At 51.8% G+C, this 12,412-nt stretch overlaps 1 protein-coding gene across 4 annotated transcripts in view; it reads right to left on the minus strand.

Moving 5' to 3' along the window:
• Positions 1 to 3,613: 3,613 nt before the first annotated feature.
• MTCL1 (microtubule crosslinking factor 1) overlaps positions 3,614 to 12,412 on the minus strand; it is a 128,944-nt gene continuing 120,145 nt past the window's right edge. For 3 of the 4 annotated variants that reach the window (XM_042961516.1, XM_042961515.1, XM_042961513.1), the window contains 2 exons: positions 10,621 to 12,160; positions 3,614 to 4,265 (listed from right to left, as the gene is read on the minus strand). In XM_042961516.1, the coding sequence (XP_042817450.1) occupies positions 4,071 to 4,265; positions 10,621 to 12,160 (1,735 nt within the window). In that variant the 3' untranslated portion in view covers positions 3,614 to 4,070. Of the gene's footprint in view, positions 7,569 to 10,620; positions 12,161 to 12,412 lie in introns of all 4 variants that reach the window. The other variant, XM_042961517.1, reaches the window with a different exon arrangement.

Raw genomic sequence — 12,412 nt, forward strand, 5'->3', positions numbered from 1 at the left:
ACTGAGAACAGATTCGTGGGTGCCAAGGGCTGGGGGCCCTGACTGCCAAATGCCTATTTCCTTTCTGGGGGGCTCCAAATGTTCTGGGATTAGACCATGCGGGTGGCTGCACAACACTGTGTACTGAATGTCACCGAATCGTATACTCCAGAACGGTTAAAATGGTAGATTTTGTGTTAGGTGTATTTTACAATTTAAAAATAATCCATGAGTTAGAAAGTAATAAGCTGTACTTCCCAACTACTTTTTGAGCAAAAGAAATATGCTGAACTCTGGCAAGTTTAATTCAAAAGAGGCCGAAACACAAATGTACTAAATAAAAATTAGCATTGTGGAAAGCACAGGTCTTCCTGTTAAAAGCCCAGGTCGAGGGCAACTTGATGAGAAGTAGCTAGGCTGGTCGTGACCCCGTGGGCGGGGCATGCTCAGTGTGTGAGGGCTGCTCGCTGGGCTCCAGGAATCTGCTTCTGGCTCTTTCCTCAGGACATAAAAGCAAATGGCACATTAAGGATAGCTCCTGGAGACATAAACGGACACTTCCTGCGGGCCGGCCCCTGATGCTACCTGCTCTCCTTTCAGAGCCCAGCATTACCCACTTAGCTGCCTCCACAATCATTTGGACAGGAGCATAGAACAGGATTTCATCTGCTTACTGTCTTGCCTTCGCAGGGGCTGGCGCGGTTCCGCAACAAACGGACTCAAGAATCCATACGCGCAACTATTAGAGAATCGGATGGTCGGAGAAGTTCCAAACTGGCTTTCAAGGCACTGGCCCCTCAAGGCTCTGGATTGTGACTGCACTTGACGCTTTGCTTACTCCGGGGTCGGCCTCCAGCCCCTTAAGCGTGTCATTGCCCTAGTCAGATGTAGTTATTACACCACTTCACAGCTCTGCTCCCACTGTTCATCCACCCAACAACCTCTCCTGCCTTCACGCTGAAATCCTGCCCTTCCTCGAGGTCCAACTCAAGCCCTACTTTACTTAGGATTTACACCATAGCATTTAAATTTTTTTTCTTTTTTTTATGTTTATTTATTTTTGAGAAAAAGAGAGAGAGAGAGTGAGGGAGGGGTAGAAAGAGAAGGGGATAGAGGATCTCAAGTGGGCTCTACACTGACAGCAGAGAGCCAGATGCGGATCTCGAACTCATGAACTGTGAGATCGTGACTTGGGTTGAAGTCGGAAGCTCAACCAACTGAGCCACCCAGGCGCCCCTATACCACAACATTTTAGCATTTTGGTGCAATGCTTTGAAATTTTATCTCCTCCAACCAGATAGCACATTCTCTGATGACCAGACCTCTCCTTTTAACTCTGGGCTGCCCTGCGGTCGTATACAGCCTTCACTGTCTGCCAGGCACCTTCCCCTCTATCCTGCTAACCCCCTGGTTCTCCTTTGCTGGGTAAATGTGTCACCGATTGGCTCAGGGCAACATGTGTGAGTTTCAGGAGACATAGATTTATCACTCCTGGGGCTTTTTGCTGGAGCTACTGGGAAGAGATCTTCTTTCTCCAGGAGTTGGGAAACTCTTCCGGGGAAGTCGCCGGGGACCCTTGCAGATGGCTCTTGGGGTAAAGCCGTACAGAGGAGAGCAGAGCCAGGAGACAGAGCAGATCCCTGATGGCACCATTGGAGGCTCTGGCTTGTGACTGCACCCGATGCTAGCTAGCACTTTCCCAGCTATGAGTACCGACAACTCCCCCTCTTCCTGCTGGGCGGTTGCTTCCAACTGGAGAAACGCTAATGCACCTTCCAGCATTTACTGTGGGCACAGGGTAGGCACGAAAGTCATGTTTGTTTGCAGCAGAATATTTTTTGCATTGAAATGGTTATTGTGGTAAAATACACATAACATTCGCCATTTTGATCCCTTGAAGTGTAGAACTCAGTGGCACTAAGGACATTCATATTGTTGTGCAACCATCACCACGATCTGTTTCTGGAACTTCATCTTCCCAAACAGAAACTGTACCCATGAAACACTAAGTCCCTGTTCTTTCCTCTCCCCAGCCCCTGGTAACCTTTATTTTACTTTTGGTAATGTTACTATGTAATGTGATTACTTCAGGTATTTCATATAAGGGGAGTCATACACTATTTATTACTTTTGTGACTGGCTTATTTCCCTTCACGGCCTTGAGATTTGCGCATGTGGCAGGAGGCATGTGCCACAGTTTCCTTCCTTTCTAAGGCTGAACAGTAGCCCAGTGTATGTGCAGACCACATCTTGTTTACCATTCATTCACCGATTTGGCATTCCGGCTGTTTTCCACCGTTTGGCTTTGTGGATAATGCTGCTATGACAGGGGAGGACAGATATCCGTTCAGGTCCCAGCTTTCAGTTCTTCTGGGCCTACGGCCACAACTGCGGGATCGTAGATCATCTTGCTGAACTTCAGGAACCGCCGTTTTCCACAGTGGCTGCACCATTCTGTATCCCCAGCAATACTGCACCAGGGTTCCAGCGTCCCCATGTCCTCACCAACAGTTGGTATTTTCCATTCGGGGGGAAAATATTTAGCTTAAAGATGGAACTTTGGTCACATGGGAACACAACTTACTCTGTTGGCCAGTCTAGAGAACAGCACTGCCGGGTCAACGGAACACCGAGGCCAGAAGCTTCGGCCTGACGTAGTTCTTACCCTCTTTGGAAGCATCGCATCACCACCTTGCAGACCCCTAGTGGGTCGCACACTGACAGGCTGGGCTACATCTCATGAGGCAACATCGTCCTGGTGATTCGCCACGCCCGCTTTCTCAAGCTGGGGAGAGGCAGAGAGGCCGGGCACCTTCCGGCTTGTGGGTAAGTTTCCTCACACCCGCCACCATATTTTCAACAAGAACGAAGGTGCCTTTCATCAACCTCAGGGCACTCTTATGGGGAACAGGGAAGATGCGGCGTGTCACGCACGTGCCGTGTGTCCCCAGGGAGATGTGCTGGCCGCTGTTGCCTTTTTTACATGACCTCCCCTCCCCCTCCTTCCCCTGGCTCCGGAAAGCTGTCAGCTTGAGCCCTTAGGAAGGGATGGAGGGCATGTGAAACACGAGGTCCCGGAACAGGCTGCCATCTTGTAAAGGCTTTATTTGCACTTCATCATTGTCTCACACAGACTCCGAGGCACGATCCTTTGATCCAGTTTGGCACCCTTTTCGTAGTGCTTTTCCTTAAACAAGAAAATTTGGGGCAAACACCGTATACTGCCAGTTCATCTTTAACAATAATTTAAAAATGCCACTGCCGTTGTGTCTCAATGCAAGAGGACAACGATAAAAGTACAGTATGAGGGATTCACAACGTGTTACGGTGGGACAGAGGACTCACACTTACGCGATGGTTGAGACCACACAGCAGTGTATGTACATGCACCCCAGTGCTTCGAACCCGAAGACGTGCAAGTCGAGTAGAGTATGTGGATTATACAGCGAATTCGGTAAGCCCAGCTGAGGACTCTGTACCTTTGCAAAAATGCTGACGTGTACCCCCTCCTGTAGAGAGGATATCTGTCTCGTCGACTGGCTTCATGGCTTTTTCACTACAAAAAGTTCACTGAATCACACAGTCTGAAGCATTTCAAAAATTCTTAAAAAACAAGAACACTGACAAAACAATATTAACTTAAAACACTCTAATTCAACGTGGAAAGAAACCAAACCGAAATGTAACAGTGCAAATTTAACAGAGAGGCAGTCAGTATTGAGAGCAAGGGTGTTCAGAATCTCTTAAAATGTACACCTTTAAAACTTTTATTTTTTAAATTTATTTATATCTTACCTAGCTTTTTTTGTTTGTTTGTTTAATATACTGTGTGTAAAAAAGATGGAGACAAAAATAGTTTTCTGAGCTATGAAAAAAATTAAGTTATTACAGGCACGTTTACGGTTTCGTTCTAGAAACATCTCAGGTTCACAGGTTGGACATTCAGCAGCTGTGTGTGTTTTAAGAAACATTCTTTGACCTTGGGAAAGCTGGATCTCTCCTTGTGGGCGGAGCTTGGTTGATGACGACGGTGTGGTTATGCAAATCGCGGGGAATCAGTCCCCAATAACCCATGCAAACTTGCACTCTCGTCACAGGTATGACTTCTCCCCGGGCGGCTCCTCTTCTCCGAGCTCCTCCAAGGAGGCTGGGTCTCCGGGTGACTGAGCCGCTGAGGCAGTGGGGGAATGTGAGGCCCAACGGGACGGAGGGCGACGGTTTGCTGGTCTCTCGGGCCTGGAGAAGCAGGGTTCTAGGGATGGAGCTAGTGCGGAACAAGGTAGTTCCTTCAAAGCCGAGAAAGAAAAAGACACGGTTACCCGGGCTGACAACGCCTTGCTGGGACGACTCTCCCCACACACTTCTCAACAGACTCGGGTTAAATGCAATGGACCAGGGGTAACTTCAAAATGTTCTAGTGTGCTGGGAGAGAATAACTTTAAATGGCAAGTGAAAAGTTCAACACGGATGATCAATGACACAGTAATGAGAACATACCAAATTATGATCAAAATATGGCGACGCCATGAGATGGGTATGTTTATGCAGCATCTTCAGAATTGGGCTGGAGCCTCTGGAAGGTGGGGAAAGCCATAGGCCACCTGGTCATATCCTGACCCAGCTGACCCCATCGTTTTGGACCCCCCGAATGATCTATTAGCCACAGTGACCTGGCCCTAAGAGGCCAGCCTCCCTGTGCTTTGGTCTGTTGGAGGCCCATGAAGAGACAGATGATTTATCCAGCTATGTTAACGACGAGACTCACCTCGACGTGAACTCTGCTAGTGTTTATTCCCAATAGACTGGCAGTGGGTTCAACAAACCCCCATGGCAAAAAAGGCTGCGGGCAGAAATTTTAACTTCGGTCTAGTTGTCTCTAATGGCTGTTCCTTGCTGCAGCACTTAAAAAAGTGGCATCAGAGCGTGCTTGTGCTTCTGTCACAGGCATCCTACGCCCTCGGAGAACAGATCCTGCAGGACACGCCCAACCATGGTGCAAACCCCCTATACCACTTCTTCTCCAGGGCTGCTCTTTCTTTTCTGGTGTTAACGAACGTGGAGCTACTTGTCCCTAGTCTGCAGGACAGGAGACACGGGTGCCCAAACTTGGAACATGCTGGCGCACGGAAAGGCGGTGGCGGTGTGCAGAGACAGTGAGTCCCACAGGGCGGAACCCGTCCGCCCCCGTGACACTCACACAAGAAAAAGCTGAGATGGCAAACCACTGCGATGAAGAATGACAGAGAACACAGACTCTCAGAGCCGGTCAGGAAAGGCGTCGGAGGAGTGACAGAGATGCGACAAGCAAGGGCAGAGGCCAGGATGAGGAAGGTTAATCCGTGGAGCAGGGGAGTGACAGTGGGGAAGAGACTGGTGGGCGATGTGGATGGGCGACGTGAGGAGGAGGGGGAGCACCGGCCTGGTGCTTCTGGAAGAGCGATGGCGTGAGGTGGTCCCTGCCTCCCTGTGGGCTCGGCAGAAAATGGCGTTAACCTTGGAGACCACTCCTAGACGTTTCCTGCCTCTTTGTGACCGCACGTGTTATAGGACAGGATGGGGAAGCCTTGATTAGCAAAGCACTGTGCTGATGGGAGCCATGACAACCAGAAAGACCTCGCCCACGAAACGGCCTGAAATAGCTGAAATGCAAACTAGGCAGGGTGAGCTGTCCTCACCTCACCTCAGCCCTGTGCACGGGGGTGGGGGTGGGGGGGATGCATGGCTTGGGAGATCTGCCACTGATTTGTCTTTTGGTGTCTCTGCTCCCCGCATTATAAGAGTTGGGTGTGGGAGTGTGTGTTGCGTACTGTTTGCACTGTGTGTGTTGTTTAGCGTCTAAGCGTATTGGGTATGTATGCTGTATGTGCGGCATCGTGTTGTGTAGGCGTGTTGTGTTGTACTGCTGTATACGCGTGCACATTGTGTATGTGTGTGTTGTACGTGTATGGACGTATGCTGTGTATATGTGCGTCGTGTGGCATCTTGTAAACAGGAGCGTCGTGTGCTGTGTATGGGTAGGAGTGTGTTGGGTGTGTTACACGTGGGGGCAGCGTTGGGTGTGTTACACGTGTTGAATCCTGGTGTGGCTGCTGCTATAGGGTTCTTCCAACACCCCTGCAGCCTGGAGGGCTTTTTATTAGACGGCGTGAAACGACTTCTTCACTAGCATCTGGTTGCAAGCCCCTACAGGAAGAAACGTGTGACCACGAGTTCAGGGGAATGAACTTTGTCTTTCGTAACACGCCAGCACATGCAAGCAAACGATCCTGTCCTTCTCAGGGAGGCCCCTGCCACGGGCGATGTGACCTTTTATCTTTGGAGCATGCTTTTAGTCTTGGAGGGGGCCAGCTGCACTTTTGGATTTAGCAGTCCGAGCGCTCGAGTGGCCCTGCAGGCAACTCTTTGAGACTGTTCTTTGGAGCAAGCGATGCTTTTGTTGTTGAGTCATCCGACAAATATCAATTGAGCGCTTGCTATGTCACTTACGGTGACCACCTGGAAGGACAAGATACGTTTGGATTTATTCCTTCTGAGGTGGTTGTAGAAAAACAGGGAAACGCCCCATCGCGTTATGGTCACCCCTCGTTTTGGCATCTGGTGGTGTATGTGTGCCTGCAAAATACCAGCGAGCAGATGCAGGCCGACTGGGAAAATACGTGGCTCACAGACCCCCGCAGGCTAGGCCTCTGTGACGGAGACAGTGCCCTCTCCAGCCAGGATCCCTGTACCCCTGGAAGCATACTGGCTGCAAACTGCATAGGACAGCGGAAATCTCAGCAGCATCCCTGCAACCGTCCTGCACAGTGAGCAGTCGGCACTCGTGAGCAAATGGGAAGGTCTACGCCTGCCAGTCTGACCCTGAAGATGAACGCCAGGCCAGCGCAGGCGGTGGGCTCTACGGACAGGGAAGATCTACCTGGCATGATCTGGCCTTGCTTCTGAGTGTCAGATACCAACCCCGAGTTACACAAGTGACCTTTCCAGACGGTGTGCAGCGAAGGTAGAAAGCACTTACGGCGTGAGGCAGGCAGGGCTAGAGTCCCCAGGGGGCAGTTAGTAAGACAGTTTGGTTCTGGACGGAACAGACAGAGAAAAGAAAAGAAAAGCAAGTGGGTTGGAAAGTATTTTTTAAAAAAAGAAGAACAGTAAAGGTTTCAAGTCAACAAGCCCAGTGGCAGTTCCAGGGACGGCTACGAGGAGACACGCGAGGGCTGCAGAAGCGGACAGGTGCACGCCCGGTTACACACGTCTCGCTCTGCATGGGTCTAGTCGGTCCAGAGCGCAGAGGGACCCTCACCATGGAACAGCAACAGACCTCTCCCTCCTTTCTGCTCTTCCCTGATTTGCCCTTCCGCATTTCAGACACCCGTCGGTGTGCCGAGAGAGAGAAATCACACGACTGCTGTATTCGAAACAGAGCATTAACGGCTGTTTGTTTTAGTCACAATGATCACGTGACCGCTGCTCACACTGAAGATTTCCTCTGGTATGTTCCACTAGACACGGGAGGGAAGAACAGCACTGCATTTCCAGATTATTCTTTTCCTTCACAGAGAATGCTTCTCTGCAAGGTAGAACTGGAGCCATGGCTTCAAGGGAAAAAGAGGACAAATAGAGGCGCCTGGGTGGCTCAGTCGGTCGGGCGTCCGACTTCGGCTCAGGTCATGATCTAACAGCTCTAACGTCAGACTCTGTGCTGATAGCTTAGAGCCTGGAGCCTGCTTTGGATTCTGTGTCTCCCTCTCTTTTTGCCCTTCCCCTGCTCACGCTCTGTCTGTCTCTCCTTCTCTCCCAAAAGATAAATCAACATTAAAAAAAAACTGTTTAAAAAATCAATAAAAAAAGAGGGAAAACGGAGACATGGGGTGGAAGCAAGAAAAGACAGGGAGATTTCCCATCATGCCTCCGGCCGGGAAGCCCACATCCTCCCCCTCCCTTGTGCAGGCGTCTGAGGGAACATTCAAGGAAGGGTCCACAGAGCGGGGTGCTCAGGGCAGGCTGGCAATCAGCATTAGTCCTGGTGATTTGGAAATGAAAGCCCGGAACTACTTACTACATAAAGGGGTTTCAATGGGCCGAATACAGTAAGTCAATTCAGACAAGGACTAATTCCACTGGAATCTAGAACACGCAAAATTCCAACCGAAAAGGGAAAAGAGCCTGCAAACATTTAATCTCTGCCAGTGAGTGTTCCACACAGGTTCTGAATCCCCAAAAATGTGCTGTGCTCCCTACCAATTGGCCAATCACCTGTTTGCAGCAAGCTCAGCCAGGGAGAAGAAAATCTAAATGGGAACTTTGTATACGACCAGAGGGGCAAGGGGCGGGCATAGCTCTGTGCTGATAAAACCATTTTCATGCCTTAGAACTGTGATTTACCCATGAAGCAGTTGTCCTTCTATTATCATAGACGGCTTGGAGCATTCACTGCAACTCAGAGCCCTTTTTGGTTCTTAAAAATTAATTTCTAGTTACTAATATTACTGGGCACTGCAGACATATCCAGTTAATGCTCTGGGACAGAGCCTAATTTCAACTGATTCCTCCAGAGCCCTAAGAAGGTAGGACATTCCCACAAATAAACTCTCTGCAGTAGTGAGTCAGAGTCACTTACCTGAGGGCCCTGGAGGGATGGGGGTTAACAGAAGCCCGCAGCAGACACAATTTGTCACCCGAGAACACTCAACCATGGTATTTGTTCTTGTCAATACTATCAACTACCAATACAACAACTATCACAGAGCCTCATATGTTTGAAACATGGCCGATATGCTATCAATATTAAGTTGAATGAAAGACATTGCCATTTCTGTAGGTCGCTGGCCATTTGACATGGTTTGACCTACCTCAGATTTAAACTCTGCATTCTGGGTTGAATACTCCTTGGTGGGTTAGACTGGGAACCATCCTTCTCCCCCAGAGGCAAATGGGGGGCGGTAGGCGATACAGGAGATACACCTGCCCCTTCTCCTCGCCTGGGAAGCCAGGGCTGCCTGGGCTATAGCAGCAGAGCAGTGGGGTAGCCCAGGGAGCGTATTTCTCTCCCCTCGGACCCATGCCGTCTGCAGGGGCTGCCTTGCTTGGAGAATGGGTATGGGTATCTGGATTGCACGCTGTGGAGTCCGTCCATCCAGGCTGGTGGTGAGTGAGCCTCACCCTCAAGTCTGCACGTGGGCTCACTGGCCGAACAGTGTCTCACTGAGGGTGAAGAGCACGTGCTTCCTCACGGCATGAGGCTGGCACCCTCACCCTTCCAGTCCCAACATCACCGTCAGGTTTTGTTTTGTTTTGCTCATTCTTGAAGTGGAAACGAGGCGGAAATGAGGATTGTTTTTTTTTTTTTTTAACGTGGTTTGGTATGGACGTACTATATGTGGACACGCATTGGAACAAAATTCAGGGGTGCCTGGGTGGCTCAGTAAGTGTCTGACTCTTGATTTTGGCTCAGGTCATGATCTCACAATTTGGGAGTTTGCGCCCCACGTCGGGCTCTGCGCTGAGCGTGAAGCCTGCTTGGGATTCTCTCTCCCTCTGCCCCTCTCCCGCCATCTCTCCCTACACACTCTCTCTCTCAAAATAAATAAAATAAACTTAAGTAAAAAAGAACAAAACTCAGGGGCATCTGGGTGGCTCAGTAGGATAAGTATCCGGCTTCAGCTCAGGTCATGATCTCGCGGTTTGTGGGTTCAAGCCCTGCGTCGGGCTCTGTGCCGACAGCTCAGAGCCTGGACCCTGTTTCAGATTCTGTGTCTCCCCCTCTCTCTGCCCCTCCCATGCTTGTGCTCTGTCTCTGTCTCTCTCAAAAATAAATAAACATTAAAAAAATGTTTTAAAAAAGAACAAAATTCAAGGTCGACTGGTGAGTGTTAAGGGAGATGTAATAATAATCGCATAATAGTAACAGCTGACATTATGCGTGGTCATATATAACATGACGATAATAAGTGAGGCAAAGGGGAATAGTAACAATCACATTGTCTGAAGACAGGATTTTGATCATATCTGTCTGTCTCACCTGGTTACTGCTAGGGAGATTCATGGTTGCAGAGGGTACGGAATTTGGGGGGGCACAGAGGACTGCTATTCTGTACTGAAGCCAGCACTGGAACCCAGACATTCTCATACGTTCCTGCCGAAGGACGTTCTAGCATCCACGCCACCACACCCGCTCTGGCACACCTCTTGTGTTACCGTGGCTAAAGATCTGGATGGAGCACACACTTCACACACACACATTTCTAGGACACAAATTCACAGAGAAAGAGGGCGAATTATAACCCCCCCACCCCCGCTCCACCCCGTGAAAAGCCCAGATGGACAGATGAGCATCCATCACTTAGACCAGGCGAGAGAACCTGAATCAAACCCTGAGCTGTGTCTTTAAGAGAAGTTCATTTTACTGTCCTCAGAAGATCGCTGAGGACAATAATAAGAACTTTTCTTTAGAAGTGGCTCGGGGCCTGTGTTTCTGCCTATTCCAGTCTCCCATAAACTCTGTATCTTGCGAGCTCACAAGAGCCCGTTATGGACAAAGATTCTTGAAGTCAGATGACCTAGCACAATCCCCGGTTTACATGTGTTTTCCTGACATTTAAACAGAAGAGCTAGTAGGGTGAGGGTTGGAATACTCAGCCTCATTACCTCGATGGACCCTGGTTCAGCTTTGACCGTGTCTCCCATGTGGCTGTCACTGTTAAGACCTGGGGGCCCGTGGGGGGCCTGTCTCCTCTCCTCCTTTAAGGCATGCTCCAACAGCTTCTTGTGGAGGATCCGGGCTACGTTCTCGGTGAGTGTGTAGCCAGGGGGAGCGGATAAGTCCTGCCTCAAGGGCGTGCCCTCTCCCCCGTCCTCCCTCCACGTCTCTGAGCCAGCCCCGATGGGGCTCGGGGACCGTCCCCGGGAATCGGGGCCGGTGTCCTGGCCTGGGCCCAGCTCTGGCCGAGGTTCTGCTGAGCGAGACCGACTGCCGGCCCGCGTCCCCTTCTGGAAGGGGTCCTGCACCACGGGGCTGTGGTCGATGATGTTGAAGAGGCTGGAGAGGCCATCGTTGATGGCGGTGTGCACGGGGCTCTCCCTTGTAGTGGTGGAGCGGGCCCAGGCTGACCCGCTGCACCCTTTCTGGGCCAGCCCCAGGGAGGTCCTGCTATTTGGCTGCTCAGCTTTGGGGAGGGGCTTCCTCTGCAGCTTGGGAGACCCGTACTTGGGGGAACAGCATGTGCGTTCGAACTTAGCCTGCACCTTCTCGATGGCAGGGGCCACCTGCCTGCTCCTAAGGCCGCGGGAAGGAGACGACGCGGGCGTGGCACCACCCCCCGCCTTTGGCGTGAGACACTTGTGGGGGCTGCTGGTGATGGCGCTGCCACGCAGGGCTTCGGTCTGCAGGCCGATGTTGATGGTCTGGACGGTCTGTGTCCCTGTCGTCCGGGACCCGTTGGTCTGGCAGGCCATGTCCTTGAGAGGAGGCTTGGGGGGACCAGAGCATATGGCGTTCCTGACGGAGAAGGCCACCTCCTTCATGTCATCACTCATGTTCTTGGACATCTGTAGGCCGTGCAGGGGGGACGCAAAACCCAGGGGGGCGCAGAGGGCACTCTCGAGGGGGCGCAGCCCTCCCTCCACGTAGTCTCGGGGGTGTCTGGAGGGGGCGCAAGGCCACCTGCTAAGCACATGTTCTGAGGGGCCTCCCTTTGAGTCTCCAGTGCCCCCCCTGGCTCTGCTTGTGGGAAACGGGCCCTCGGGCTCCGAGCGGCCCTTGCCCTCGCCGCCTGCCACCGCGATGCTGTCCATCCTCCGGACCGCGGGTGGGCTATGCAGCACCCGCAGCCCGGCCTGCTCGGTGCACACGTGGCTCCTCAGAGGCTGCTTCCGGCAGTGCTCGGGGCTGGTCATGGTGTCCGTGGTCATGGTGACGCTTGTGGTGAGGTACCAGGAGGAGTCGGGGAAAGACTCGGCGCCGGCCTCGTCCCCTGCCCGCCCCCCCTCGGTCCTGTCTGCCCAGGGCTCCGGGGGCCTCTCGTCCCAGCTCTTGCTGTTGAACTCCTCGATGTACTTCAGGTCGTCAGGAGACAGGGGCGGGGTGACGTCCTCCTTGCTGCCAGCAGCCGGCAGGCCCTTCTCTGGCAGGAAGGGAGAGACGTCCATCAGACGCTGGAATTCGGACATGGAGGACACGGACACAGCCCTGGGAAAAGTGGGAGAGAAGAGGGCGTCAGCTGACCCGCCATCCCCTGACCCCGCGCGACAGGCGACACGCGCGTCCTGTCCACCAGACAGGTGCCTGTTGTGCGTCAGTCTCTACCACCCGAACGACTGGGACACCTTCTAGCTGCTCTCCTGAGCTGCCCCCTGCGGATGTTTAACGGACTCTTCGTGGCTCTGGAGTTGTTCCGGAAGCCTTGTGTTAGTCAGAATTTAATACAGGCGACCCTCAAAT

This window comes from Panthera tigris, chromosome D3, assembly GCF_018350195.1.
Source record: "Panthera tigris isolate Pti1 chromosome D3, P.tigris_Pti1_mat1.1, whole genome shotgun sequence".
Lineage (NCBI taxonomy): Eukaryota > Metazoa > Chordata > Mammalia > Carnivora > Felidae > Panthera > Panthera tigris.